The sequence below is a fragment of the Phoxinus phoxinus genome (assembly GCF_949152265.1).
Source record: "Phoxinus phoxinus genome assembly, chromosome: 18".
NCBI classification, from domain to species: Eukaryota; Metazoa; Chordata; class Actinopteri; order Cypriniformes; family Leuciscidae; genus Phoxinus; species Phoxinus phoxinus.
The window spans coordinates 8,328,019-8,351,841 of record NC_136893.1 but is presented as its reverse complement, the minus strand read 5'-3'; the positions used below and the strand labels follow the sequence as shown (position 1 = coordinate 8,351,841).

The following is a 23,823-nucleotide window of genomic DNA, read 5'->3' as shown; positions in this document are numbered from 1 at the left end:
GGCACTTCATTTTGGAGATAGGTTCTCTATTTGTGTAGGTCAAGGTGCCCTTACAGTTACAAAATTAACAAAGAAACTGTTTTTAAAAAAACTACACATGACTTTACATGAGCATATCTGTCATTATATTTCTAGACAGGCAGTTTAAAGAACAACCTACAGCTGAACGTATGCGTCTGAATAATTAATAGCCGTTCCATCTTTGCGCCAATCAAAGGAAAAAGCGATGAGACTTGTCGCCAATCCAAAAAACTCGTTCTCCTTTTCAACCAATCAGAACGCGTCTCACCGTTCCATCCTCACCAGGCCCTAGCTGACTCAAACCGCGCCTACAACAGGCCCTCGAGTTCCTTTTTCAACCTTCACTGCGAGCACGGTAACGAGAGGGGCACCTTCAAGCAGGGGTCGATAAAGAACCACTTGTAATATTTATACACACATAAAAGAACAATGTCCTTCCTCTCTATCAGCAGACTAGCCCCAAGGCTCCTCAGTTCAAAGGTAGGAAAGTTTTATTTTAACTTGAGTGAGGGAAACACAGGCTGCTACCTGGTTAGGTTAGCTTAGCATAGCATAGATTACCGTAGTGACAGACAGCCAGTGATAATAAACCATATCGATCATCTACTTTAGGTCATTTTTGCATGAAACATTTTCTGTTGTTGTGTCTCCCCCCTATAACTCTATATTTAAATAAGTGGATGTCTTTCAATACCAATTGTGCTTGACTACCGGTAGCGCTAACGTTACATAGGCTTTCAAAAATGTTACCAGACGTTCAAAATTGTGTTTGGACTTTCAAAGCGCACTTCAAGCAAGCTGAATAAGGAAACTGACAAAATTGAGGCACAGCCAATATAAAGTTGTGTTTTAAGAATGGTTTAATTTAGCTTACGTTATATAAAGATACATGGCAAAGAAACCCGTTGTATTTGGTTTACTGCGGTATTACTGATATTCAAGCGATTCTGAAGCCCCGTTGTGCAGTAGACGTCCTTTCACATGACATTCAGTTGATCTAATGTAATGTAACTAAAATTGAACAGTCATTTTGACATCTTAGATCTGCACCTGTTTAGCTGTAGTCTGTCAGGTCAGTCTTCTTGTTTTTCTCAGTGGCTGACTTGACCTTCAGGATTGCCATTCATTTATTAATGTTTTAATAGTTTCAATAGTTTGCAGAGTTGCTAGATCATAATTATTGCACAATAATAGGGTTATTAAGAGGTTATATAGGGTTTGTGCATTGTCTACTTCGTATCAGGGTTTCACCTACTCAATAGTACAGTACTATAATATACATATACATACACACCCCAGTTTGGTCTACCCATGGTCTAGTTTCTAAAACCTTGTGACATTATGGAATTTGCATAATATGAAAAAATGAGCATGAGTAGTTTCCTGAATGATGACCTGTTTAGGCTTTTGTTGCCATTGTAGTTTTTCAAGTTCTGTGATTTCCAAAGTCATAAGCCATAAAATATTTTATTCCTCAATATAGTTATGTCCTCCCTGATCTGAAATACCTTGAACGATTTGTGAGACTGGTGATTGTTAAACGTTGTCACATCTAGATTGTGATAAGAAAATGAGTGGAAAAAGTGTCACTTATATAACCTAAAGAAACCTGCACTTATCCATATACTGTCTCAGTTGTGTCGGAATGACTTTATGGTAATATAGGTCACTGTGCTCTTGTCATTCAGGGTTAACCCTCCGTTCACACCCCCAGATGACCCGTGTACACCATGAATAGTTTCTCTGCCTTCTCTTCTGCAGTGTATTACATTTATGTAATGTGCTGATTGTCAGTTCATAGGAGTGACCAAGGTGCATTTCTGTACTGTACTTACATCATTTTCCTTTTTTATTGGTAAGTAATGTGTTGGACCTTGTTCAGACCTAGTAGTCTGCTTAGTAAACACTTGAAGTAAGTAGACTTAAATGACACTGCTGGGAGATTTGCTTGGATTTTTATGCAGTGGTACCATAAAGAGCTGTTCCTGATAAAGCATTCAGATTGTGGACAACCTCTCCAGCACGTCTGACCCGTCTGACACAGCTGTCCACCTGTCATCTGCTTTGAGTATAGAGAAACTAGGTGTTTTCATCTAAACAAAGCACAGCGGGGTTTTAGAAGTCAATAGAGCATTACCTGTCAATCTTTTATACATTTTCCCTTTCTAAAGAAAACTCACAAAGAGTCCTTTGTCTGTGCAGGATTTCCTCCATATGGTATTGCTAGTGATCCCTGCTAACACGCTGACCCTTGTGTCTGTTCTGCATATAGACTGGCTCTGCAGAATAGGCTGTGCTGCAGTTAGTCAGTCACAATAGAAAATTAGTCAAAAGTCAAAGAGATTGAGTCTAAGATTGCCAGCTGGCCAGTATCCCTTTGCACATGCACTAGGCCTATTCTCTGCAGCATTTGTGACGTGGTCCTTAGTTACCTTGATGCTGTTGCCAAGGTTATTGTTATATAGCATACATTGATTGCACCATAGGATTTGTAGTTGTGCATTTAATTTTTTTACATTTTTGAGTTGTCCTTGTAGAAAAACACATTTTCCTCCAAAAATGTAATGTAGCATTTTTTATTAAAATACATAATTAAAAGCTGAATTAATTAAATGGATATTTCATAGTAAGTATAATAGTTATTTTACGTTTGTCAAATTACGACATTATTGTCTTAATTTCTTCACTTGCAAGTGTTAAACCCTTTAGCTTTTATTTTTTGTGGAAAGCTGCAGAGACCTTTTATGTTTTTGTGATTTTCATTACAAATCTAGTGTAATGTAAACTTCCATAGAAATGTTAGAAATTCTGCAAGTCATATTATTACCGGGGTATGCAAGTAATTAATAGGAAACACTGTTATTGAATTGTATTGGCTCATTATTACCGTACATTGTATCAGCTATTTTCTGTTTTCATTCACCTAGAGCTGCACGGTTGTGGATAAATTGAGAATCGCATGTTTTTGTTTCAAATAGAGATCACCATTATCCCATGATTCTGAATAGACAACTAAACAACATAACGTGTAATTTACTAACTAGAGGTTCTGACAGCATGTTAATGGCTGCAGTCTATTTAAAAATATATTTAATTAATTTAAAATCTTTTTTGTTTTAAATTTAATGAATGATGAACGAATTGAATGAATGATTCAATGACTTCACCCAAGACTTCACTCATTTAATTACTGGCTGTATCTGAGATTTATTTTTAAACAAATCTCTTGAATGAATGATTCTATGGCAAATAAATGTTTTAAGTCACTTTTCGCCATCTACTAGTGTCACAATGTAATCGATTCAATTGTTATTCGAAGCATCAAGTCTTAAAAAGGTGATTTACTCTATTTCGATCACTAGATTTCCTACCATAGTGTTGTTTATAACTATAAACTTTAATACGAGTGCTTCTGTGATAATTTGACTGTTTGTAACCCAGAATTAATGATACTGTGTGGTTGAAAATACTGTTTGTGAAGCTGTTTCATACCTAATGCCAACTACTCTCTCTGGGTCAGCGGCAGCGCAATGCGGATTTGAATGTTCGGCTGTGATCGTACTTGTCAAATCTTTAATAGACGGCGGAATCGTTTTCATTTAGGCATTCCTCTACTATAGTAGCCTACAGACAGAGGCTTATGTAATCGCCCTCCTCGTCGTTGCACTGGGGTCAAACTAACAGCTGCCAGTAGCCTCACCTTTCCCACAGATTACACGGCCATAGACTTGAGGGAAGGTCAGAGACTAGCAGTTTCTTATCAACAACAATAAAGGCCACCCCATAAATGAGTTCAGAACCTGGTTGTTTTTCTGGTCACACAGCTATTGTATGTCATGCAAGGTGTGTGTCAGGCTGCTCTTTATCTGTGGACAAAGAGAAATCTTTAGCTATAGTGCAGACCGAGTGACGGGTGTCTGATGCATGGCGATCAGGAGGCTCACGGTGTAGGAAGTATTGGCAGTCATTCCCTGTATAATCCAGCTCAATCGCCCACTCTTAGTCTGACCCTTCAGGTGAAAGCAAACCAGTATGTGCACTGCAGCCCTGTTTTCAGTCAGAATTTTATCGGTCCATCACTATTTAAAAAATGTGAGCACTGCTTCTCTATGTAATGCTCACTGACATGTTGTATTGGTTTGTTAGGTGATTACTTCATATATAACTCAAAATCAGAGAGGTAAATTACCCTTTAAGCTAAACCTCTTTTCAATTTCATAACCCATAGCTAAATGCTATAAACAGCTGCCAGTTTGTGTGTGTTGAGGATTAATTATGACTCCAGTGACTATATTCTGTTAGGAGAATCATCTTCCCCACATGCCTTGCCAATCTGACCTGGCTTTGTGCTTGAGTCATTCTGCAGTGGCAGTTTATCTCTAGTCCTGCTGTGTGTCGATCAGACAGGGCTCTTAATCTAAAGCTATATATAGAAATTGAGGATGTATCTTGATGAAGGAAAGGGATGGGCCATACAGGAAAAACTCAGCATTCTTCCTGAAGTAATTCTGTAATAAGATTAGCTTGGAACCATCCATACATCTGTCAGAACTCATTGTGTTCTGTTGCACCTGGGTTCCTTTGTGTTCATGTGAAATATTGGCATTACGTATCATATTATCTTAATGCTATAATTAAATTGTATTAGGTCCTATATATCGATATTATATTTGTAGGATTGAATCCCACATAAGGTGATCATGATCAATGGCACTGTGGTGAAATTTAAAAACACACTCTCATCTAGTTTCTCTGGCATTTTGTCTATCATGTAATAAGTGTGCTGTACCTCTCTCGGACAGATTAAAAAGCTAGCCTACTAATTGCCAAAGTTGTGATGGATGATAGAGAAATGCTTTAAAGTTTATGTTGTTCTAAATGTAGTAAGCTCTGCATCACTGTAGATGTAAACTGTGTTTTCTGGGCTTTTGACTTCAGACCCAGTTGAAAGCATTTGGTCCAGCAAAAACGTATTATAATAAGAAGCTGTGCAATTTGAGTCCAAAGAAAACGCATTGCCTTGGCAACTGACACGTTTTGCATTGTGTAACTAAAGTCATCTGCCTCGCAGCTGTCAGCAGACCTTCTGCAGTGAAATCTGTTAACCCTGGTTGTGATGATGAACTTCCCCTGCTTTGCATCTTTCATCAAAGTCTGTATTTTCTTTTCTCTTCCAGAATGCAGCATGTGTTGTTGTGGCTGCCAGAAATGTCAGCGCATCCACGGTACGTATCTGCATCATTTCAGATGCTGGATCTCTGATCACAGCCAGAACCAGACTTCAGATGTTAATTACACACACTGAGATTAGATCACAGCCTTGCTTTTGAAAGGTTGAGTCACTATCAAATGTCTGTGTATTCTTTTTTTGAACCTCAAAAAGCACGTTGTCCTTTATAATGCATGTTAGACAGTTATTCAATCTGTTTGTGCCAGATTCACTGACCTTTTTTCCTTGAACTTATGCAGAATTTAAAAGATGTCTTGGCAGACCTCATCCCTAAAGAACAGAGCAGGATCAAAAACTTCAAACAGCAGCATGGCAAAACTACAATCGGCCAGATAACGGTGGACATGGTGAGAGAAACATCACTGCACTCACCATTGCTGTAAATCATGTCTGGAAGGTTTTTATAGTACTTAGGCTAGTCTTTTTAGTACTTAAACTCATTTTAGTTCAGTTACTTGCCAAGGCAGCATTGTTAAATGTTCAACATTAAAACATTTTTTTTTTTTTATCATGTCAATTTTAACAAACAATTTTTAGTGGTTTGTTTTTGTTAACAATCACAAAGCTGATACAGTAATTCACTTAAACACCACTCACACTTTGTTTACATATCAGAGATTCACTTTTAGCAGAAGGATTGTTCTTTATGCTTAGAATAGTTGTAATTTATTTTGGTGTAAATAAGGCTGTGATGTATTGTACACAACACTTTAATCGTGATAATATTTACAGCACCTTATTGCTTAAAGGGCACCTATATGACATTTAAAATGTTCCTAATGTTGTTTTGGGAGTCCCCAACAACAGTTTTACATGCATGCAATGACAAAAAACACTTTTGTTGTCGTATAATATGCATTTATTTTTACCTGATTTGCTCACCGACTCCCAAATGATTCGTTCAACGACTCACTTTTCCAAACCCCTCCTTTGCGCGACGCTAATCTGCGATTGGTCAGATGACCCAGCAGTGTTTACAGAGATAATACTTATTGTTTAACACGGAGTACAATGATGCTTTTATCAATTAAATTGTGTTATAATAATGATTATAGTCCAGTCCACTGCTTTGTAGTAAAAAACTAAAAATAAGATAAAGAATTTAATGTTATGTTAGCGAGCATAGCCCAGAGTTCATATTGTAAAAGCACAATCAGTCTTTGTTTGCGTTAGCCTGATGCATAAACATAACGTTTTACAAAAAAAAAAAAAAAAAAAAAATGCAGTTACGTTACTACGAGGTATTACTCTATTCTTTAAGTCGACAACTCCGAAAACAACGACAAACACTTCACATATCTCAATACAATTGTCATTGAAGACCTAGAAGCTAAACGGTGCTTACACAACAAACAAAATAATTAAGCATGCTACATAAAACATAAAAGCAACAATTATTAATAGCACTTACAGGTTGTGATACGGAGGAGGAAGCTGATGCAAATACACTTGGAACTGAACCTTCCTTCAATATCAGTCGGCTCGCGAATCCAAGTTTGATTGCATTTAAGTTGGTAAAGCAATCGTCTTCAAAATGGCGCGAACAAAGCACAAGGCTCGGACTTTATACTTCTGTGGTATAGTTATATGAATTGTATCCACTTAGTCTTCAAATGCTCCTTGGGCAGATGAAAAAAGTTGGCTTTTGAGTCGCACTTCAGAACGCAGCGTCTCGTCGCCATGACGTTTTCAAGGTTTCCCTGCTGGCCTTGGAGCGCAATAAGTGGGCGTATCGTAATCAAATAACTTGACAAGTTGACGTCATCTAGTCAGAGAAAAAGCTTCGGTCTTCTAACGATTCATAAAAATGACTCCGAGTCAACTCTCACTTTTGAAAGACAATAACTTTATATACGGTGCACTTTCATATTTCAAACTTTGCAGGATGTTTTTGTTCACTTAGATCTATGTTACACACTACATGAAAGGTAAATTTTAAAATTTCATAATAGGTGCCCTTTAAATTAATTTTTTCTAACCTATTGGCCCCATTAAGACTCAAATAATACCCCTTTATCAACACGAATCAGAAATGTTTCTTGGTTACTCATATTTTACTGGATATCATTGAGGATTATCATTAATAATCCTGAAGATGGTCATTTTATCAGTGAAGTAAATCAATTATTATTACGGTAATACAATTATTAATATTGTATTCTTTCTGAGTAACTGGCTAGGAGTCATTGGCTTAAATATAGGATAAATGACTCATTACTCAGCCAGGTTCTGTTTCGTCTGACTGATGACACAAGCAAGTGTTGCCTAACATGCCTGACCAGTTCTATCTCACATGATGTGGTGCTGCACACCCCCACAAACGCAGAAATATTTATTTGCCCTCTGATTGGACGACTGTTTTCTCAAGGACCCTCAGGCTATGGTGTGAGTGCTGCTGTTCTTTCAGCTGAGTCATGTGGCCCTTGTCTCACTGCCAGTTATTCTACATCGCAGACTAAACTGCATCCAAGGGGTATAATTACTCAAAAATATGACGCACAAGAAATACAGGGCGGAGAAGTAAGATGACGGACTGGAAAGCATCACTAAAGCGTGATGATCGAAGCATCTCAGTAATGTTTGAGTGCTGTTTTTCTGCTCTACAGGTTTATGGAGGAATGAGAGGCATGAAGGGTTTAGTGTACGAGACCTCTGTGCTCGACCCTGATGAGGTGAGCACACACACACACACACACACACACACACACACACACACACACACACACACACACACACACACACACACACACACACACACACACACACACACACACACAGTCATGTGCTGTCAACCCGGTGTTGCTAAAATGTAGCTTAAACCAGGTTATATTTATTTAAACATTTGTTAATTATAAATAAATGTAATGCATTTTTTTTGTTATGCAATTATAATAAGTCTTAGTAGTAATACAATAGTATTAATTACTATTAATATTTTTATTATTATTAGAATATAATTTATTTATTGTTCTTATTTGTTATACATACTATTTTAGAATTATAATTATTCAAAACAGACTAAAAGCTCCTGTTTCCCATAAAATTGAGCCGTCATTGTGCATTTATCCTAGACACGTAAAAAGGCATTTCAGGTTTTGAAAATGTACCATGAATGATGTCATAGAAGCTCATTATCTGCACATAGTACAGTTGTGCTGCTGTATGCTAAAAATAGATAGTTGCATCATGGTGCCTTAGATAAATATATACATTGGGTTAGTATTTATCCTACTAACCCCTGAACCCTGTCAGAATTTGAAGCGCCAGTTCTCCTTGTTTACTTTTTTCAGTCAAACGTACTGATGCCCTCCCTGTGTTTATCGATCGCGTCTTTAGGGCATCCGTTTCCGTGGTTACAGCATTCCGGAATGTCAGCAGCTGTTGCCCAAAGCTTCCGGCGGAGATGAGCCGCTGCCAGAGGGTCTGTTCTGGCTGCTGATCACAGGACAGGTGCCCACTGAGGAGCAGGTGAGGAGGAATTAATTAATTTTCATATTCACTACAGTGTTACCCGTTAAAGAAATTCAGGGTGCAATAGATGAAATATCTATTGAGAAACAGCAAGGTTTGTTCCAGCTCTCTTTGCATAGATCTTAATAGGGGCTTTTGCACCGGAGGAACCATATCGTAGTTCCGTGAGTTAATGGTGAAAGTACCCGGTTTTTGGCGTGTTCGCACTGCACTAACTAGTTCTAGGAACTCCTTTTGGGGAAACTTAATTAGTTCCTACTTCAGAGTAGGGTCTTACCCAGTGCAATAAACTACCAGTGACGTAAGTGTACGCTGATTGGCTGAATGCATGTGACACACCAGCACCCACCATTAAAAAAAAAGCTGTGGAAACAGTTTATAGCCTATATATTTACTCCAAAAACTAACTCTAAGAACATGGAAAACAGTGATTAGAAGGACCTCTCAACGCTAAGGAGAAAATCCAACGCAAATTTGATCGGACAAAGCGAAACATTCATGTATTTCTGGCTGCCCAGCTAATGACATTGGGCATCAACTGCACAGCAAACGCTAATACTTTTTCATATACCGTGTACTTTCTTTGTATACCAGTTTTATCTAATAACGTATTAGACAGGACTGTTAAACAAACAGTCCTTTTGCAGACTTTTGGGGACAGTGCTTTCTCTGCAAATGCTCGTTCTGCCCCCATCCCTGCCCATGTTCAAAATGCACCTTAAAACATTTATTTTCATGAAATGCCCACCCCCACACACATACACATTATTTGTTAAAGCGACCTTGGGTACCATGAAAGGCGCTATATAAGTGTAAGTTATTATTATTATTAAACCGTAGACTAATGAAGACTGAGAATGGTTCAGCCTGCCATTCTCAGCGCAGTCAAAATAAGTCACCACAACAAGTGCAGCTTACGTCACTTCAGACTTCCTACTGACAGTGTGAATGCAACCAGGAAAATGGCCCTAGGGGAACAGTTAGTTCTTGGGGAACCACCCTAGTGGGGAGTCGCACGCTTGGTAGATGCTATAACCAAGTTCCTAGAACAACCCGGTGCGAAAGCCCCTAATATTAACATAAAGGAAAATGTACAGTCGGTCTGTATTTTGTCACAAAATAAACCCCAATAAGGTGTTTAGGATTCTGACACTAAACAGAAAAAATCATCCCACTTACATGATTGCTTAACAAAATTATTTTGTTAATAAAACACTTATTTGAGATTACTAGTTTTCAACTTGCTTCTTTGGTTTTGTAAGTGATTATTTTTGTTTTCTTGAGCTTCTAGTTATGTATATGTGTGTATCTCCATGTAGTAACTTGGCCCAAAAATCTTTTTCCTCTCATTTAACTCTAGGTGAGTTGGTTGTCCAAGGAGTGGGCTAAGCGCGCGGCCCTTCCCTCTCATGTGGTTACCATGCTCGACAACTTCCCCACCAACCTGCACCCAATGTCTCAGTTCAGCGCCGCCATCACGGCTCTGAACAGTGAGAGCAGTTTTGCTCGGGCTTACTCTGAGGGAGTTAACAAGGCCAAGTACTGGGAGGTGAGTCGTTGAAAATATTTGTTCTAGAAATTTTATTGGTGAAGTGTGTAAAGATAAACCCGATGATAAGACTAATGACTTTTGACTAAGATATTTATTTGCTATCTAATGCAAATGATACATTCACGCCACTTCTGTGTAGTTCGTGTACGAAGACTCAATGGACTTGATCGCCAAGCTCCCCTGCGTGGCGGCCAAGATCTACCGCAACTTGTACCGTGAAGGCAGCAGCATCGGCGCCATCGACTCCAACCTGGACTGGTCACACAACTTCACCAACATGCTGGGCTACAGCGAGCCACAGTTCACAGAACTCATGAGGCTGTACCTCACCATTCACAGGTGATAACCTACAAACTCCCTGACTCATTCATCATAAACTCCTCCTCCACTGTTAGGTTCTAGGCAGTCATAAGGAATGAGGTCAGCTTGGACTTTTAACCTTTGTGATTGCTCTCAGAAAAGCTCTCTAGTGTTCTCTCGGAGTCGAAAAGCTTGTATTTCCAGTTGAGACCTGAAGGCACCTGATGTCTATTACCAGACTGGATCATTCATGCCATTAAACATCAATATCACAAGTACAATACTGTAAATTGGCTCAATACTGTTAATAGGAAAAACATCCACAATCTGACACTGAAAATGACGTGAAGAGCAGTGGTGTAATATAAAAGCAAACAATTTGCTCTACCTTCCTCTGCAGGAACATACTAAACAGCGTCAATTAATGTTTTTTTCTAAGGCTGCAATGATCTTTGATCAAGATGTGGATTAGCTGATTAATGGACGAATAAATAACTGACAGATTAATCAAGATAAGATGTCTAACACACAGCAGTGTTGAATGGGACTTTAGACCGGTGAGACATGCAATCTACGCTAGCAAAAGCAGTTGTCACTTTTATTGCTGAATAAATGGATGCAAATGAAGTGCATAAGAAGCCTTAGGTAATAAACTATTTGAATTAATATGAAACAAAATCTACTAATAAATGTTGTATTTGAAATCCAATAAAATCCCCAAAACATCTGTGTATTTAAATTCTCGAATAACCGTTAATGGCGTTAAACTGACACACCTCGTGACCTTTACATTTTGAAAACTGATTGTGTGGTGTTTGGCTTGCTACTTAAGTTTATTGATCTAACTTTATCTCCCACTGGCCAGTGACTTTAGACTGTACACACATTGTTCAGTCAGCAAGGAAACACCCAACTTACTAGTGTACTTATTAGGAAAGAAGGGGGAAGCAAGATGGGAATGACTTCTGTATAGAATATTCAAATGAATCTAGTCTGCCATCATGTGGTTGTGTTAGTTTGCCAGTCTACAATCTAGTTTAGTGTCCTTAACCTTGTGTGCTTTTGTTTCTCTCCAGTGACCATGAGGGTGGAAACGTCAGCGCACACACTAGTCACCTGGTCGGCAGTGCCCTATCTGACCCATACCTCTCCTTCAGTGCTGCTATGAATGGCCTGGCCGGACCCCTGCACGGACTGGCCAATCAGGTTTGAGCCTTAATGTGCTTCGTGTTGCACAGGACATATGGTTATGAATTACTAGCCAGCTTTGCTTTAATGCATTTCCTCCTCTGTCCTGCAGGAGGTGCTGGTGTGGCTGACAGCCCTGCAGAAGGAGCTCGGGGGTGAGGTGTCTGATGAGAAAATGAGAGATTACATTTGGAACACACTCAAATCAGGCAGAGTGAGTGAGACCTTTGATATGTTTCGACCAGGAAATTCATGATCATAAGAAAGATGGGGTTGTGAAACTCAATGCAGATGGATCAAAGCATTATGGATGATTATTCACACTGATTGTTCTCTCTCGTCATTATTCAGGTGGTCCCAGGCTATGGCCACGCTGTGCTGAGGAAGACAGATCCCCGCTACGCCTGTCAACGCGAGTTTGCCCTCAAGCACCTTCCCAATGACCCCATGTTCAAGCTGGTAGCTCAACTCTACAAGATCGTACCCAATGTGCTTCTGGAGCAGGGCAAGGCCAAGAACCCCTGGCCCAATGTAGATGCTCACAGCGGAGTCCTGTTGCAAGTAAGACACCAGAAATCAGCCGATAATATATATAAATGTGATTTAAAAGATGATCCGTGGCATTTTAGTACAGGTCTGTATCATTTTTGTCAAATGCCCCTTATCTTGAATATCTATCTGACCTTTCTGTATGTAATTTTTTTTATTTTTTTATTATTAATTGAATGTGTTAATTCATTTATAATTTGTACCCTATTTTTGTGGTGAAAATAGCATAAAATATATTTGTCAGAAGTAATTAATATATATGAAATTGAAATTTACCCAATTTATGTTGTTCATAAATATACCTGGTCCTATTACAGTTCTTTTAAATACTAGATTCTGAATAGTCAAGCATGACATTTTGCACTTAAAAATGTTTTTATAATGACCGGCGACCGCTGTAAACATTTCCCCAGAATATACATGTAATGTATATATTAAAAAAAAATATATATATATATATATAAATGTGTAATCTATTAAATGCATTTAATTTTTGTATACACTTTAAAAAATAATATTATGTTTATATTAATTCTTTTTTGTACCTATTCGTACAGTTTACATCCATTTTTCTGTTTGCTTTGAAATCCTCTCATATTTGTACTCTTGTGTTTTGCAGTATTATGGCATGACTGAGATGAACTATTACACTGTGTTGTTCGGCGTATCCCGGGCTTTGGGCGTCCTCGCCCAGCTGGTGTGGAGCAGAGCGCTCGGCTTCCCTCTGGAGCGCCCCAAGTCCATGAGCACGGATGGACTCATTACTCTAGTTGGGGCCAAATCAGGCTAGAGAGGGAGAGACCATGCCAGCGGAGTGAGAACAGGAAGGGGAGGAGCTTAAACTATTAGAAACAAGCCTCCGGGCTAAGGGATTCAAAGAGACAGTACACTTTTAAATTTCATCTAAAAAGGGCCTTTATTAATGTCAAGATTACACATCCCATTTACACTTTTATTAGTCTTTCATTCCCAAAACCACATTCACAGCTACATTTTCACAGGAAATGTGTAGACGCATTACACAATCATCGCTTGTGGTCACTCCTCTTCAGTTTTCCCGCATTTCATGCCGATTTTCCAGACCGTATGACCAGTTTGAATGACGCAGCTATGGATGTAGTGGGGTGGGCCGTGTTATTGTCCAAAAACACAGCCGAGAGTAAGATATCTTCCCAGAAATCACTTCTCTCCTATTTAAATTAAAGAATGACTATTGAATACTAGTTAAGAAGAGTTCGTTCACCTGGTATGTAAATAAGCCCTTTATCCTCGGCTGTCACACCAACTATTTCAGTTTTAGTCTTTGTTTTTTTATTCTCCCCGAGATCACTTGAGCCTCTGTTTGTATGAGGAAACAAATCGTCAAAGCCCTGCTCTGAGCCTGTCTGATAATTCGATGAAGTTTGACAATGCGTTCATATAGCTAACATCACGTTTCTCCTTGTAAGAGCACTCCATGGCGCCAAAACGGTCCTCCCTCAATAGAATTGATTCTATGAGTTCAGTTCAACTTGGGAAGCTTGTATATTTGTTTAAAAGGGTACTGCCCCTTTAAGTTATCTCTCATATTGCTCTCCGACTTCAACCAATCGTCTTCATCTTCCTGTATGTTTTTTAGAAGCACATGTGGTGCCCTTTTTATTTAAACTAACCAGTCCTTCCAATCCCCCCCTCCCCCTTTATTTAATCAGTGGACATATTGGCTTTGATTTGTGTCATTTACACAAGTTATTGTAGTCGCAGGTGATTCGCGTACCAACCTGAGAGCAAGTCGAATTTGTGGCATTCATTTGTACGTTCATCCAAGAGCGTTCAAAATCTGCTACCTTTTTACCTGTTTAGAGTTTTAGTTTCCCTTTTTTTCAGTGTTTTGAATAACGGTGTCTTGTATAAAGAGAAAAGCTGTCATTTTGTGTAGGTATACATAATTTGTGGTTTTATTTATTCATGTAAATATAGTTGGATTGTATGAACTGCATATCAAAACAGTCTCACCATCCCTCACAACTTATGAGCATCTATAATGACTCACTTAACCCTTTATTTTAAATAAACTATACCTTTAATAGAATTGAAAACATGACTTGTACATCTGATCTGACCTCTGCCTGACCGGTCTCGTGCACGCTTGCTCTCAGGTTGTTTTTGGATGATCTAGCAGCTATTTAGGCTAGTCTGCCCATAAGCACTCCAATGGCACTTTCCCCCTCCCCCATCATCATTTTTCTGTGTGTATAACCCCACTCATCTAATAGCGTGAGAATATTTGTCTGGTTTGCCGTGCCCTGTTCCAGTGTGACTGTTTTCATCATGATGTATGTGATTGGGTTATGCTCCATCAGGTTAATTTAAATAATGAGGTATGTGAATATGGAGAGAATTGGTTGAAGTCGGATCCACCTGGGAAAAATGGGGAGGGGAACAAGAGAATGGGGTTCAAATGAGTCTGGATTGATTGGGAAAAAGAAGCTTAGGTGAACAAATAAAAAAAAAATGGGAAAACTTGACAAAAAAAGGAAAACCAATAAATGTTTTTAACAAACCCTTTGAGGATTTTTTCTTCTTTTCAACATGAAACACTTCCACTTTCAGTGTCTTTATATGCTCAAGATTCTGATATTAATAAAATTATCACATTCTACCTTCAGCTGTCCATAATGTCATTGCTAATGTAAACCTATTAACCCAAGCCAATATTCTGGTTACTAGACACCCAAATAAGAGATACTCCTAAAAATAAAGGTTCTATAGTGTTTCCATGAAGAACCATTAAGGTCCAAGGAAGCTTTTTCCATCGGTCAAAATCGAATTCTTTAGATTATAAAATTGGTTCAAGAACTGTTCACTGAGATGTTCTTAGTGGAACCTCATGTCCTTGCTGTGAGAACCCCTTGATGGAACCTTTCTTTTTAAGAGAGAGCTGATATATTGCTCGATAGCAATGGAACATCAAAACTACTTTTTCTTTTTTTAAGGAATAAAGGATTAACCAAAATATAAGGGATAGAGATCACCCAAAAATGAAAACTCTTGTCATTTACTCACCCCTCATGTCACTCCAGACCTCTAAGACTTGCTTTCTTCTGCAGAACACATATTTTGAAGAACATTGGGAACAAAACATTAGAGTAGTTTTGTTATTGGTGGTAACTAAAACTTAATGTCACCAATTGAAATAAAGCAGAAATATAATATAAATATATGAAAAACTTAAATGAGTTAGAAATATTGCCTTTGCAACATTTACTTTTTCATAAAAACATAACTTCTTGGTTGCATAACTTCTAAAAGTTAGCATGTGCTGGATGATGTTATTATAGGAAATAAATAGAAAAACAATTATATTTCTTTCACATTTAAAAAATATATATATTTTTTGTTATAGCGCAAAATGTCAAATATTAAAAGATATAAACATGTACAGAATATATAAATTACTTTTGATATGATTCTTATATATTTATTTAAGTGGAATTCATGTAAAATACTAAATCAACTTTTCTATTTAAATTTTAAAATTTTATTTTGACAATTTAGTTGAATAATTGAATAGCCGATGACAGACAAAGCAGAATCCCAGTGAGAGTTATATCTGAAAGAAATTATTCTATAACTTTTATACAGGCATATGGATATTTACTTACTGAATTGAAGATATGTCATAATAGAAACTGAAATCAAATTGAACGATTTCACTCAATTAACCTATAGGTTTAAATGAAAGTGAAGATATTTGAAGTGTACATCTAATTAAATAGTACCCCATTAATTACAATGTGTTAAATCAAAAAAGTAATATGCTACTATAGGCCTTCTGTCACTAATCACTCATTTCCAGAGACACAAAATGACAATCAACCTCAAAACTGTTTTGCTTTTGATATATTGCTGACGGGGAAAGAGTTAGTCGATTGGTTCATTCAAGTTGAGTTTTAATGGTGAATTCTGTGTAAAGATCTTCAGGTCAAGGCAGCAGGAATAAGAAACTCCACTAGCCTCTCACGCTGTTATAAATACATGACCCAAATACCACCACCTTACTCGGATTTCCTCAACCTCCACTGCCAGCTTCACGCTGTATTCTTTGTTCCCTGGTGTTCACCACTGTTGTGTTTTCACAAGTACTCCTGTGTCTCCTCAGCGCCGAGACCGCTGTCCTTAAAGGTGAGCTAGCAGTGTGCTACAACTTAGAGGCAAGAAAGAAAACAAAAGGGTCAATGCATATCCAAATCCGACAAGTTTCAAATGAATCTGTTCTCAAGCAGTTCAATTAAAACACACACAAATTAGAGGTTTTGAAATAAATTTATAGATTCTCAAATTAAAATAAATGCTTGTGCAAGATTATAACACTGACAACAATTACGGTTTACTGAACAGATAACATTCATTTCATAGAGAATTTGTTCCTAAAACTGCTCTTCCTGCTCTTATGAAGCACTGCTATCTCTTTGGTTGTTATTCACAGTTGTTCAACCAAACATTCTCACTTAACAGACATTTAACAAGGTCTTTTTTTTCATGATACACCCAAGAAATCTACTGATGGTGACGTTGTTTCCATGGAAGACTCTTAGACAGGTGTTTGATACTCAATCGACATCTCGACAACATTATTTGAAGTCATTTATAAATGCCATGAACACTTAGATAAGGCATTGAAATGGCTCAAAATAAAATCTCATAAAATAACCGTTCAAAAAAAAGTTTGCTATGCTTATATTTACCAGCTCACACTAGCTTTTCGAAGAAATCACAATAAATGAATAAAGTAGTGTTTAAACAGACATTAATGTAGCAACAAAAGAAAAAATGGCACAGTCTACATGAACAGGCACAAACCGGGATCACTATTAGGGAACAACAGGCTGTCTTCTTACATTTCTTTCATTTGGATTTCTCCAAAGCCCTGAGTTAGCATGCTAAATATAATTCTAAATTCACCTTCATTACAATACACTACTTCTATAAACAAGTTTTTCTGTTGTCTAGAAGGATAAATATTTAGGTGGGAGAAATATTTGTAACTGTATAATTTATGTTCTATTTACAGTTGTGATTGAAGCCTCAAACCTCGAGTGCGACTTCTTGAGATGAATATCATAAATTCAGTGCAGTGTGAAAGTCAAGTAACTCATTGCAAGCGTGTTCAAATTCAAGCATTTTGAATTCTCACTATATTCATATCTAGTTGTATAAAGGAATATTCCGGGTTAATCCGTGCCTTTCGCGTGCTGTCGATTACCACAGAAAATAATATTGACTTAAAAGCATAAAATGCGTCAAAGCTGCGCGTTTGCAGTGAGGCGAGTAAACAATGGTTGTGCTGTGTTTTATTGTTTGTGTTTAAAAAAACGGAGGTACAAACCGAAATTATTCCGTGTGGTAATCAACGGCGTGCGACAGATTTCACCTAAAATATCCCTTTCAGTTTCACTAAGAAGTTCTTCAGATTTGGCCCCAACAAACCCATAGCAGGAAAGAATATGTAAACGAGATGAAACCCTAATGAAACGTCCGAGTGTTTGCTCCTCACCGTTCAGAGCTGCAGCAATCAATTAATCTTCATTCACAGTCAAAAATGAACTGAAATATCATCTATAAGTAAATGGTATCCATCGTACCATCCCAATGTAATCGAGTGATGTGATTTGTCATGCGATAACCGTCTAAAGAGTTTTGCGAGTTCCAGATGCAGACGAGTCCGGTGTGATGAGGCCCCTCACGTTTGATGGATCTCGTGAAACATGAGCTCGCGGGGTATCCTCGTCTCGGGCCCGTAGAGTTTACATGCTCTCCGCTCAAACGCGGCCACCATCTGCTTCACCACCTCGTCGAAAAACACCGTCGCTAACTGCGAATGCAGCAGTGAACGGAACTCGAACGAGATCTGGGGGGGAAGCCAACGACATCCAGACAGAGAAAGAGAAACATTTACACACATGGTAGGTTTACTTCCTAAAAAAACACAGATTCTTTGATCAAACATCACTGAACAGTCCCACCCTAGAAACTGCTGCCGTCCACCAGTGTTATTATTGTTCACTAAAACTATTGAAAAACGTTTGAAAATGTAGAAACGGAGAGTGGGGGTGAAATTAGCCTAGAATATGCCACCGCTACGTTGAGCCTGCACTGTCGGTTTGCCTTTTTTCTATAGAAATAAAAACTATTTAATTCAGATAACGGTCGCTTCAATTGTAAACGTCTGCTCTGCTCACGACAAGGCCATGGCGGAGGATTTGTTGCGTAACAGAGCCTAAGCATCTGATAAACGTCTTATCTTGTAGAATGCATGCTCAACACCACCGCACCCTATACACAGAGTACCGTACGTGCGATCGCGAATTTGAAAGTGAAAGTAAAACGCGAGCTCCCTGTACAGTACTGTTCATGTACAATAAGGTCTGAAGAGACTCATATCAAATCATACAGGAGAGAAGCCAGTCAGTTGAGTTTGTGGCAAAAACTTTTACAGTTCTTGCATTTTGTTGTCTTTCAATGCATAACTGAAATGACATTCATTCATTTCATGACATCAACATTTCAAAATGCACCTGCAGACTATTTTTCCAGTCATGAATATTGTCATTGATGATTTCTTAAAAATACTGTGCAAAAATCTCATCTCGGTTTGTTCTCGTGAACCCAATCTCGTGTCTCGTCTCGTGAGCTAAGCGTCTCGTCGTCACACCCCGAAAAAATAGTATAGTACTATATTAATGATACTAAAATAACACTTCTGCCCAGTGCCATATTATGCCCTTTTACAAAGTCTTAATGTTGTTTTTGGGGTCTATTAGATTAGGTTTTCATGCTTGAATGTTAAAAAAACAATAATTTTTCACATATTTGACACAGTTCCAACATCTCTCTTCAGTCTGTCAGTAACGCTCGGTTTAGTTCCGGTCTCTATGAAGCTCCTCCTCCTGAAAAGCACAATGTGCTCTGATTGGTCCTCAGTGTGCTGTAATTGGTCAACTGCTTCAAGCGTGTTTTAAAAATGTCACGGCCATTACCATAACCGTGTTCGATCCGAGGTGGAAAAAACAGAAAATGCCGACTACAACTGCAAACGCAACTTTTTTTGACAAGCTTGTCAGTCCTAGTAACAATAAGCTTAGTATGGTGGATAATTAGGGTGGAGCTTAGTGATGGATGCAAAAGTTTGTAATTGGTACTTACAGAGAAGTCTACAGTACATGTGCGAGGATAGCCAGGAATACCAGGACTAAACCGCCATATTGTCTCTAAGTGATTGAAGAGTTTACCATCCGAACACACCGCCTGAAATGGGATGGGGTGAAATATAATTATTCATGAATTCCTTGTGTTTCAGTGATGGCACTGAAAGGTGCTGTAAAGCACACACAGGATGACTTACTTTGACGAGATGTGGGCGGACGTGGCTTATCATAGAAGTGTATCGTTCAACAACCGGAGGGAAGCCCACTTCCAGCTGGGCTTTGGCGTGACCGGCCCTTTTCATGATGGTTTGGGACTTTTTACACCATGGTACAAAGTGTTTGTAGTCATCCACATTGGCAACCACGTCATACATTTCTTGCATCGAGAACCTAAAGACCAAAACACAGGTTCATCTTTCCAATTTCTAAATTAAAGGGATAGTTCACCCAAAAATTCTGCCATTAATTACTCACCCTCATGTTGTTCCAAACCCGTAAGACTTTCGTTCATCTTCAGAACACAGATGAAATCTAAGAGTTTTCTGTCCCTCCATTGACAGCTACGCAACTACCACTTTGACGCTTCAAAAAGTTCATAAAGAGATTGTAAAACTAATCCATATTGAGACCATATTTTCTGAATAGACACGATCGCTTTATATGATGAACAGATTACATTTTTATTAACATATAAACATTCATCAACTCAAACATCAGTTGTGGTAAACGGAAGCTCAAGCCCGTTTGCTTGCCGTGCGAGAACCAATGATTCATCAACGGTTCATTCTCGTGTTACGCAGCGCGCTTGAGCTTCAGCAAGAGGTTTGTTCTCATGTCTTCTTTTTTTTAAAAGCCTTAATTCAATCGGTTCATCATAAGCGATTAAGTCTCTTCAGAAAATGCCATATGGAGATTCGTTTTACAATCTCTTTATGAACTTTTTGAAGTGTCAAAGTGGTAGTTGCGTAGCTGTCAATGGAGGAACCGAAAACTCTCAGATTTCATCAAAAAGTTCTTCATTTGCGCTCTGAAGATGAACGAAAGTCATACAGGTTTGGAACGACATAAATACATGACAGAATTTTCATTTTCCGGTGAACTAAGCCTACTAAAGCCTGAATTAAGGTGAAGTACTAAAATGACTTAAACTGAAATAAAAAAAAGCCTAAATAGAAATTAAAGCTAAATAATAACAAAATTACAAAAAAATATAAAAAATAATTTAAAATATCAAAAATGCTATAACTGAAATAATACTGCAATGACATACACAAAATAAACACAGATGAAAACTCTATAAATGGGTATTGTACTTATTGCTTTTATAGTATGTTTGTATTGTAATTTATTTGTATTGCTAGTACTATTTATTTTATTCAGTCATATTTTCTTTCTGTATTTATGTCCCTGACTGTATTGGATTATATTTACAGCTGCCCTGCCTCCACTAGATCAATATAACACCATAAAAGCTTGCCCTCATCCTCCATAAGAAATAAGAAGGGGTTATTGTTCAGGATCAGACACTGGACATAGTTAGGGAAGGGTAGAAGTCAACTTACCCTAGTATTCTCCTCTCTGAATACTCTTTTCTCTTTTTGGTGAGGCTGAGGAAAGATCTCCTGTGAGGAGTGGGAGTTAAATCCACTTCAGACAGACAGAGTGTGCGAGGATAGCGAGTCATCAGGATCCCGCAGGAGGACAGGTGTCTGAGAAACAGGACAAATGATGAGACACAAGATTCTTCTGTTAAATACAGTACTGTGACCGCACCACGCTACACAAATGCTCTGCAATGGTTATACCCAGGGCTTGACATTAACACCGGCCAACTTTGAACTTTATATATAATAAATACATTTTTCAATTATAATCTTTTAAAAAGTCATCTGAAAGAACAGACTAAGTGTAATGTAGTGTTGTCAAAAATATAGATTTTTCAATACATATTGAAATATCTGAAACGCTTCCAATACTAATTTCCCGCAGAATAGATACAAGATACCAGTTGCGTTTTCGTTCTCTCTCTCACTCATCTCTCCGACAGCAAAAGACACACAAACCCGCCTCCCCTCACTCATCGTTTCTTTTGCTCCAGATTAATATTGTTGGCGTTACAGGGCTTGAAATTTGCAGTGGGATTGCGCATAGCTAATTTTACTCGTTTCCCGCAGATTTTGTGCTCACACCCAAAGTGCGCGCAGATAAAGCCGCCTCTCCCAGTACTAACATTAGTTATTTTTCACTGCTTATTGCGCTTAAACAGTCAAATACACAAAACAAAGCCAGTATTTTGACATTATTTTTAAGTGAACGTAAACAGTTGAGAAATAAAACGCATGTGTAACAGTATAATGGCTCTGTGTGTCAGGTCTTAAAGTGACAGCAGCCTAATATAACTGCTGCCAAACTATGAAATAATAAAAAAGAAATCTATGTCAGTTGTTCCCCATGGTATCGATGTCAAACTTGTGGCCAGTGAAAGTGGCTAGTAACTTTGGAAAACCACTAACCACAGTGACTGGTGAGCAGAAAAGATAATGTCAATGTAAAAATTTAAGTTAATCAAGCCTTGGTTATACCATTATGATTAGTATATTCATGGAACTAACATGATGACACATGTCCACAAACCATGATTGAATTTTTTTTTATTTGCAGTCACATTACGCAATAAGAACACCCAACTATGGTAAGATTCCAAGTATAAGAAGAATACATTTCTTTAAGAATCTTTGTCATTTTATTTATTCTTTATTATTTGAATAAGCATAGCTAATACCGGTAAGCTCTTACAGTGTTTTTATTGTAACAGTAACATTAGTACCTAATTATTAAGGTACTGAAGCTATGGTAACTTAAACTTTCACACAGGCCACACATACAGTAGTGTAAATTTAAGAGTAAAATGGTCACCATTAAAATAAATAAAGCTTTTTATACTGACATGCCAACATAATTACGATTCTACGGTAACAACTAACAATTCTAACGTTAATAGTGTTTAAGCGGAAATTTTACCATGGTAATTTTGTGGGGGAGGTGTTTCCCCACCTCGTTTTGTTCAACGACGTGACACCCCAGTGGTTCAATAAAAGCCTCTTTTGTGGTGTGTATAAATATTGGAATGTTTATAAAATATATTCTATAACCGGACTAATGAAAAGTAAGTGCGGTATTTTACCTGATGGACCAGTGCTGTATTCTCTCTCTGCATCTAAACGGGCTGCTGGAGCGACACGGACCAACAGTCGCTATTTCCAGAAACTCACTGAATGTCCGAACACCCATCGGGATCCGCCGGGCGCCTCCTGACACGGCCATCAATACAATAGCGTGACCTTGCCAATGAATGTAAAATTATGCCGACTAATCTTGAATAACACGATTAACACAGTAATCAACAAACGCTCGCTGTCATCTCTAGTTGAGTTGGCTTTTTTTAGTGACCAAATCCCCGCTGAGCGATGGTTGCAAGTATCATATTTCGACTTCAAGATAATCACCTATTGAAACAATAGTTCTTTATCCAACGATTCCTCCGAAACCGATTGAGGTTAAACCGGTGAAGCCTTCATAAGCTGCCGGTGTGTGGAACACACTGTTCTGATGTATGACCGTGCGGACAGGTGCAGCTGCCGCCAACTGGACCGGAGGAGGACAGAATGTCACATACAAACAAAAATATTATGATTTAAATTCTAAACTGGTGAATTCTGTTTAAATCATCGTAATAAATTATATATGTATATCAAAATGACATTGACGAACAGATATTAATAATCGTATTAAACAAGGGGTGTAGTTTCATTCTAACTCACTAGGGGACGATGTTGTGCGGTTTGAGCACATTTCATAATAAAAGTCTGCTTCTTGCGTTCTCATCACGTTCATAAAATAGAAATGTTACTGCTTAAAAACTTAAAATGATAGACTATTATAGTGTATATTAATGATATATGTAGATAAAAACCCATGACATAATGAACTGATATTAATAATCATCGTAATAAAAAGGGGGTGTCATTTCATTCCAACTCACTAGGGGACGATGTTATTTCATAATAAAAGTCTACTACTTGCGTTCTTATTAGATTTATAAAAAAAAAAATATAGAAATGTTACTCCTTAAAACGTATACATATAGACTATTATAGTGTTTATTGATTTTTTTAATTCGTTTTGTATTTTTGTGTTTTATTTTAATATTACTTAATTTTTCAGTCATTTTGTTATGTGCTTTTTGGCACTTTTTTATTTAAGTTTTAGTAGTTAAAGTTTTTTAACTAATACTTGTATTTATATTTAAATTATACTTATAATAT

At 37.8% G+C, this 23,823-nt stretch overlaps 2 protein-coding genes across 5 annotated transcripts; one reads left to right on the top strand and one right to left on the bottom strand.

Moving 5' to 3' along the window:
• Nucleotides 1-325: 325 nt before the first annotated feature.
• Nucleotides 326-14,854, top strand: cs (citrate synthase). Of its 2 annotated transcripts, XR_013794843.1 has the most exons (12): nucleotides 326-501; nucleotides 5,199-5,246; nucleotides 5,491-5,598; nucleotides 7,858-7,923; nucleotides 8,588-8,719; nucleotides 10,083-10,271; nucleotides 10,414-10,613; nucleotides 11,651-11,780; nucleotides 11,875-11,976; nucleotides 12,114-12,323; nucleotides 12,931-14,054; nucleotides 14,450-14,854. XR_013794843.1 is itself a non-coding variant. In XM_079588274.1 (11 exons), the coding sequence occupies exons 1-11, from the start codon at nucleotides 451-453 to the stop codon at nucleotides 13,099-13,101; spliced, it is 1,407 nt and encodes a 468-aa protein (XP_079444400.1). In that variant the 5' UTR covers nucleotides 326-450; the 3' UTR covers nucleotides 13,102-14,854. The 2 variants fall into 2 exon arrangements, 1 of the variants encoding a protein (XP_079444400.1); XM_079588274.1 differs by having other exon boundaries at nucleotides 12,931-14,854.
• An 838-nt stretch (nucleotides 14,855-15,692) lies between these two features.
• coq10a (coenzyme Q10A) lies at nucleotides 15,693-23,327 on the bottom strand. Of its 3 annotated transcripts, none has more exons than XR_013794972.1 (6): nucleotides 22,683-23,147; nucleotides 21,061-21,207; nucleotides 19,696-19,888; nucleotides 19,497-19,598; nucleotides 17,936-18,201; nucleotides 16,229-16,497 (listed from the first exon to the last, which is right to left on the bottom strand). XR_013794972.1 is itself a non-coding variant. In XM_079589635.1 (6 exons), exons 2-6 carry the CDS (start codon nucleotides 22,820-22,822, stop codon nucleotides 18,034-18,036), a joined length of 750 nt encoding a protein of 249 aa, XP_079445761.1. In that variant the 5' UTR covers nucleotides 22,823-22,839; nucleotides 23,005-23,327; the 3' UTR covers nucleotides 16,599-18,033. The 3 variants fall into 3 exon arrangements, 2 of the variants coding, with proteins under 2 accessions (XP_079445760.1, XP_079445761.1); XM_079589635.1 differs by lacking the exon at nucleotides 16,229-16,497 and having other exon boundaries at nucleotides 16,599-18,201; nucleotides 22,683-22,839; nucleotides 23,005-23,327; XM_079589634.1 differs by having other exon boundaries at nucleotides 15,693-18,201; nucleotides 22,683-23,299.
• Between the last annotated feature and the right edge of the window lie 496 nt (nucleotides 23,328-23,823).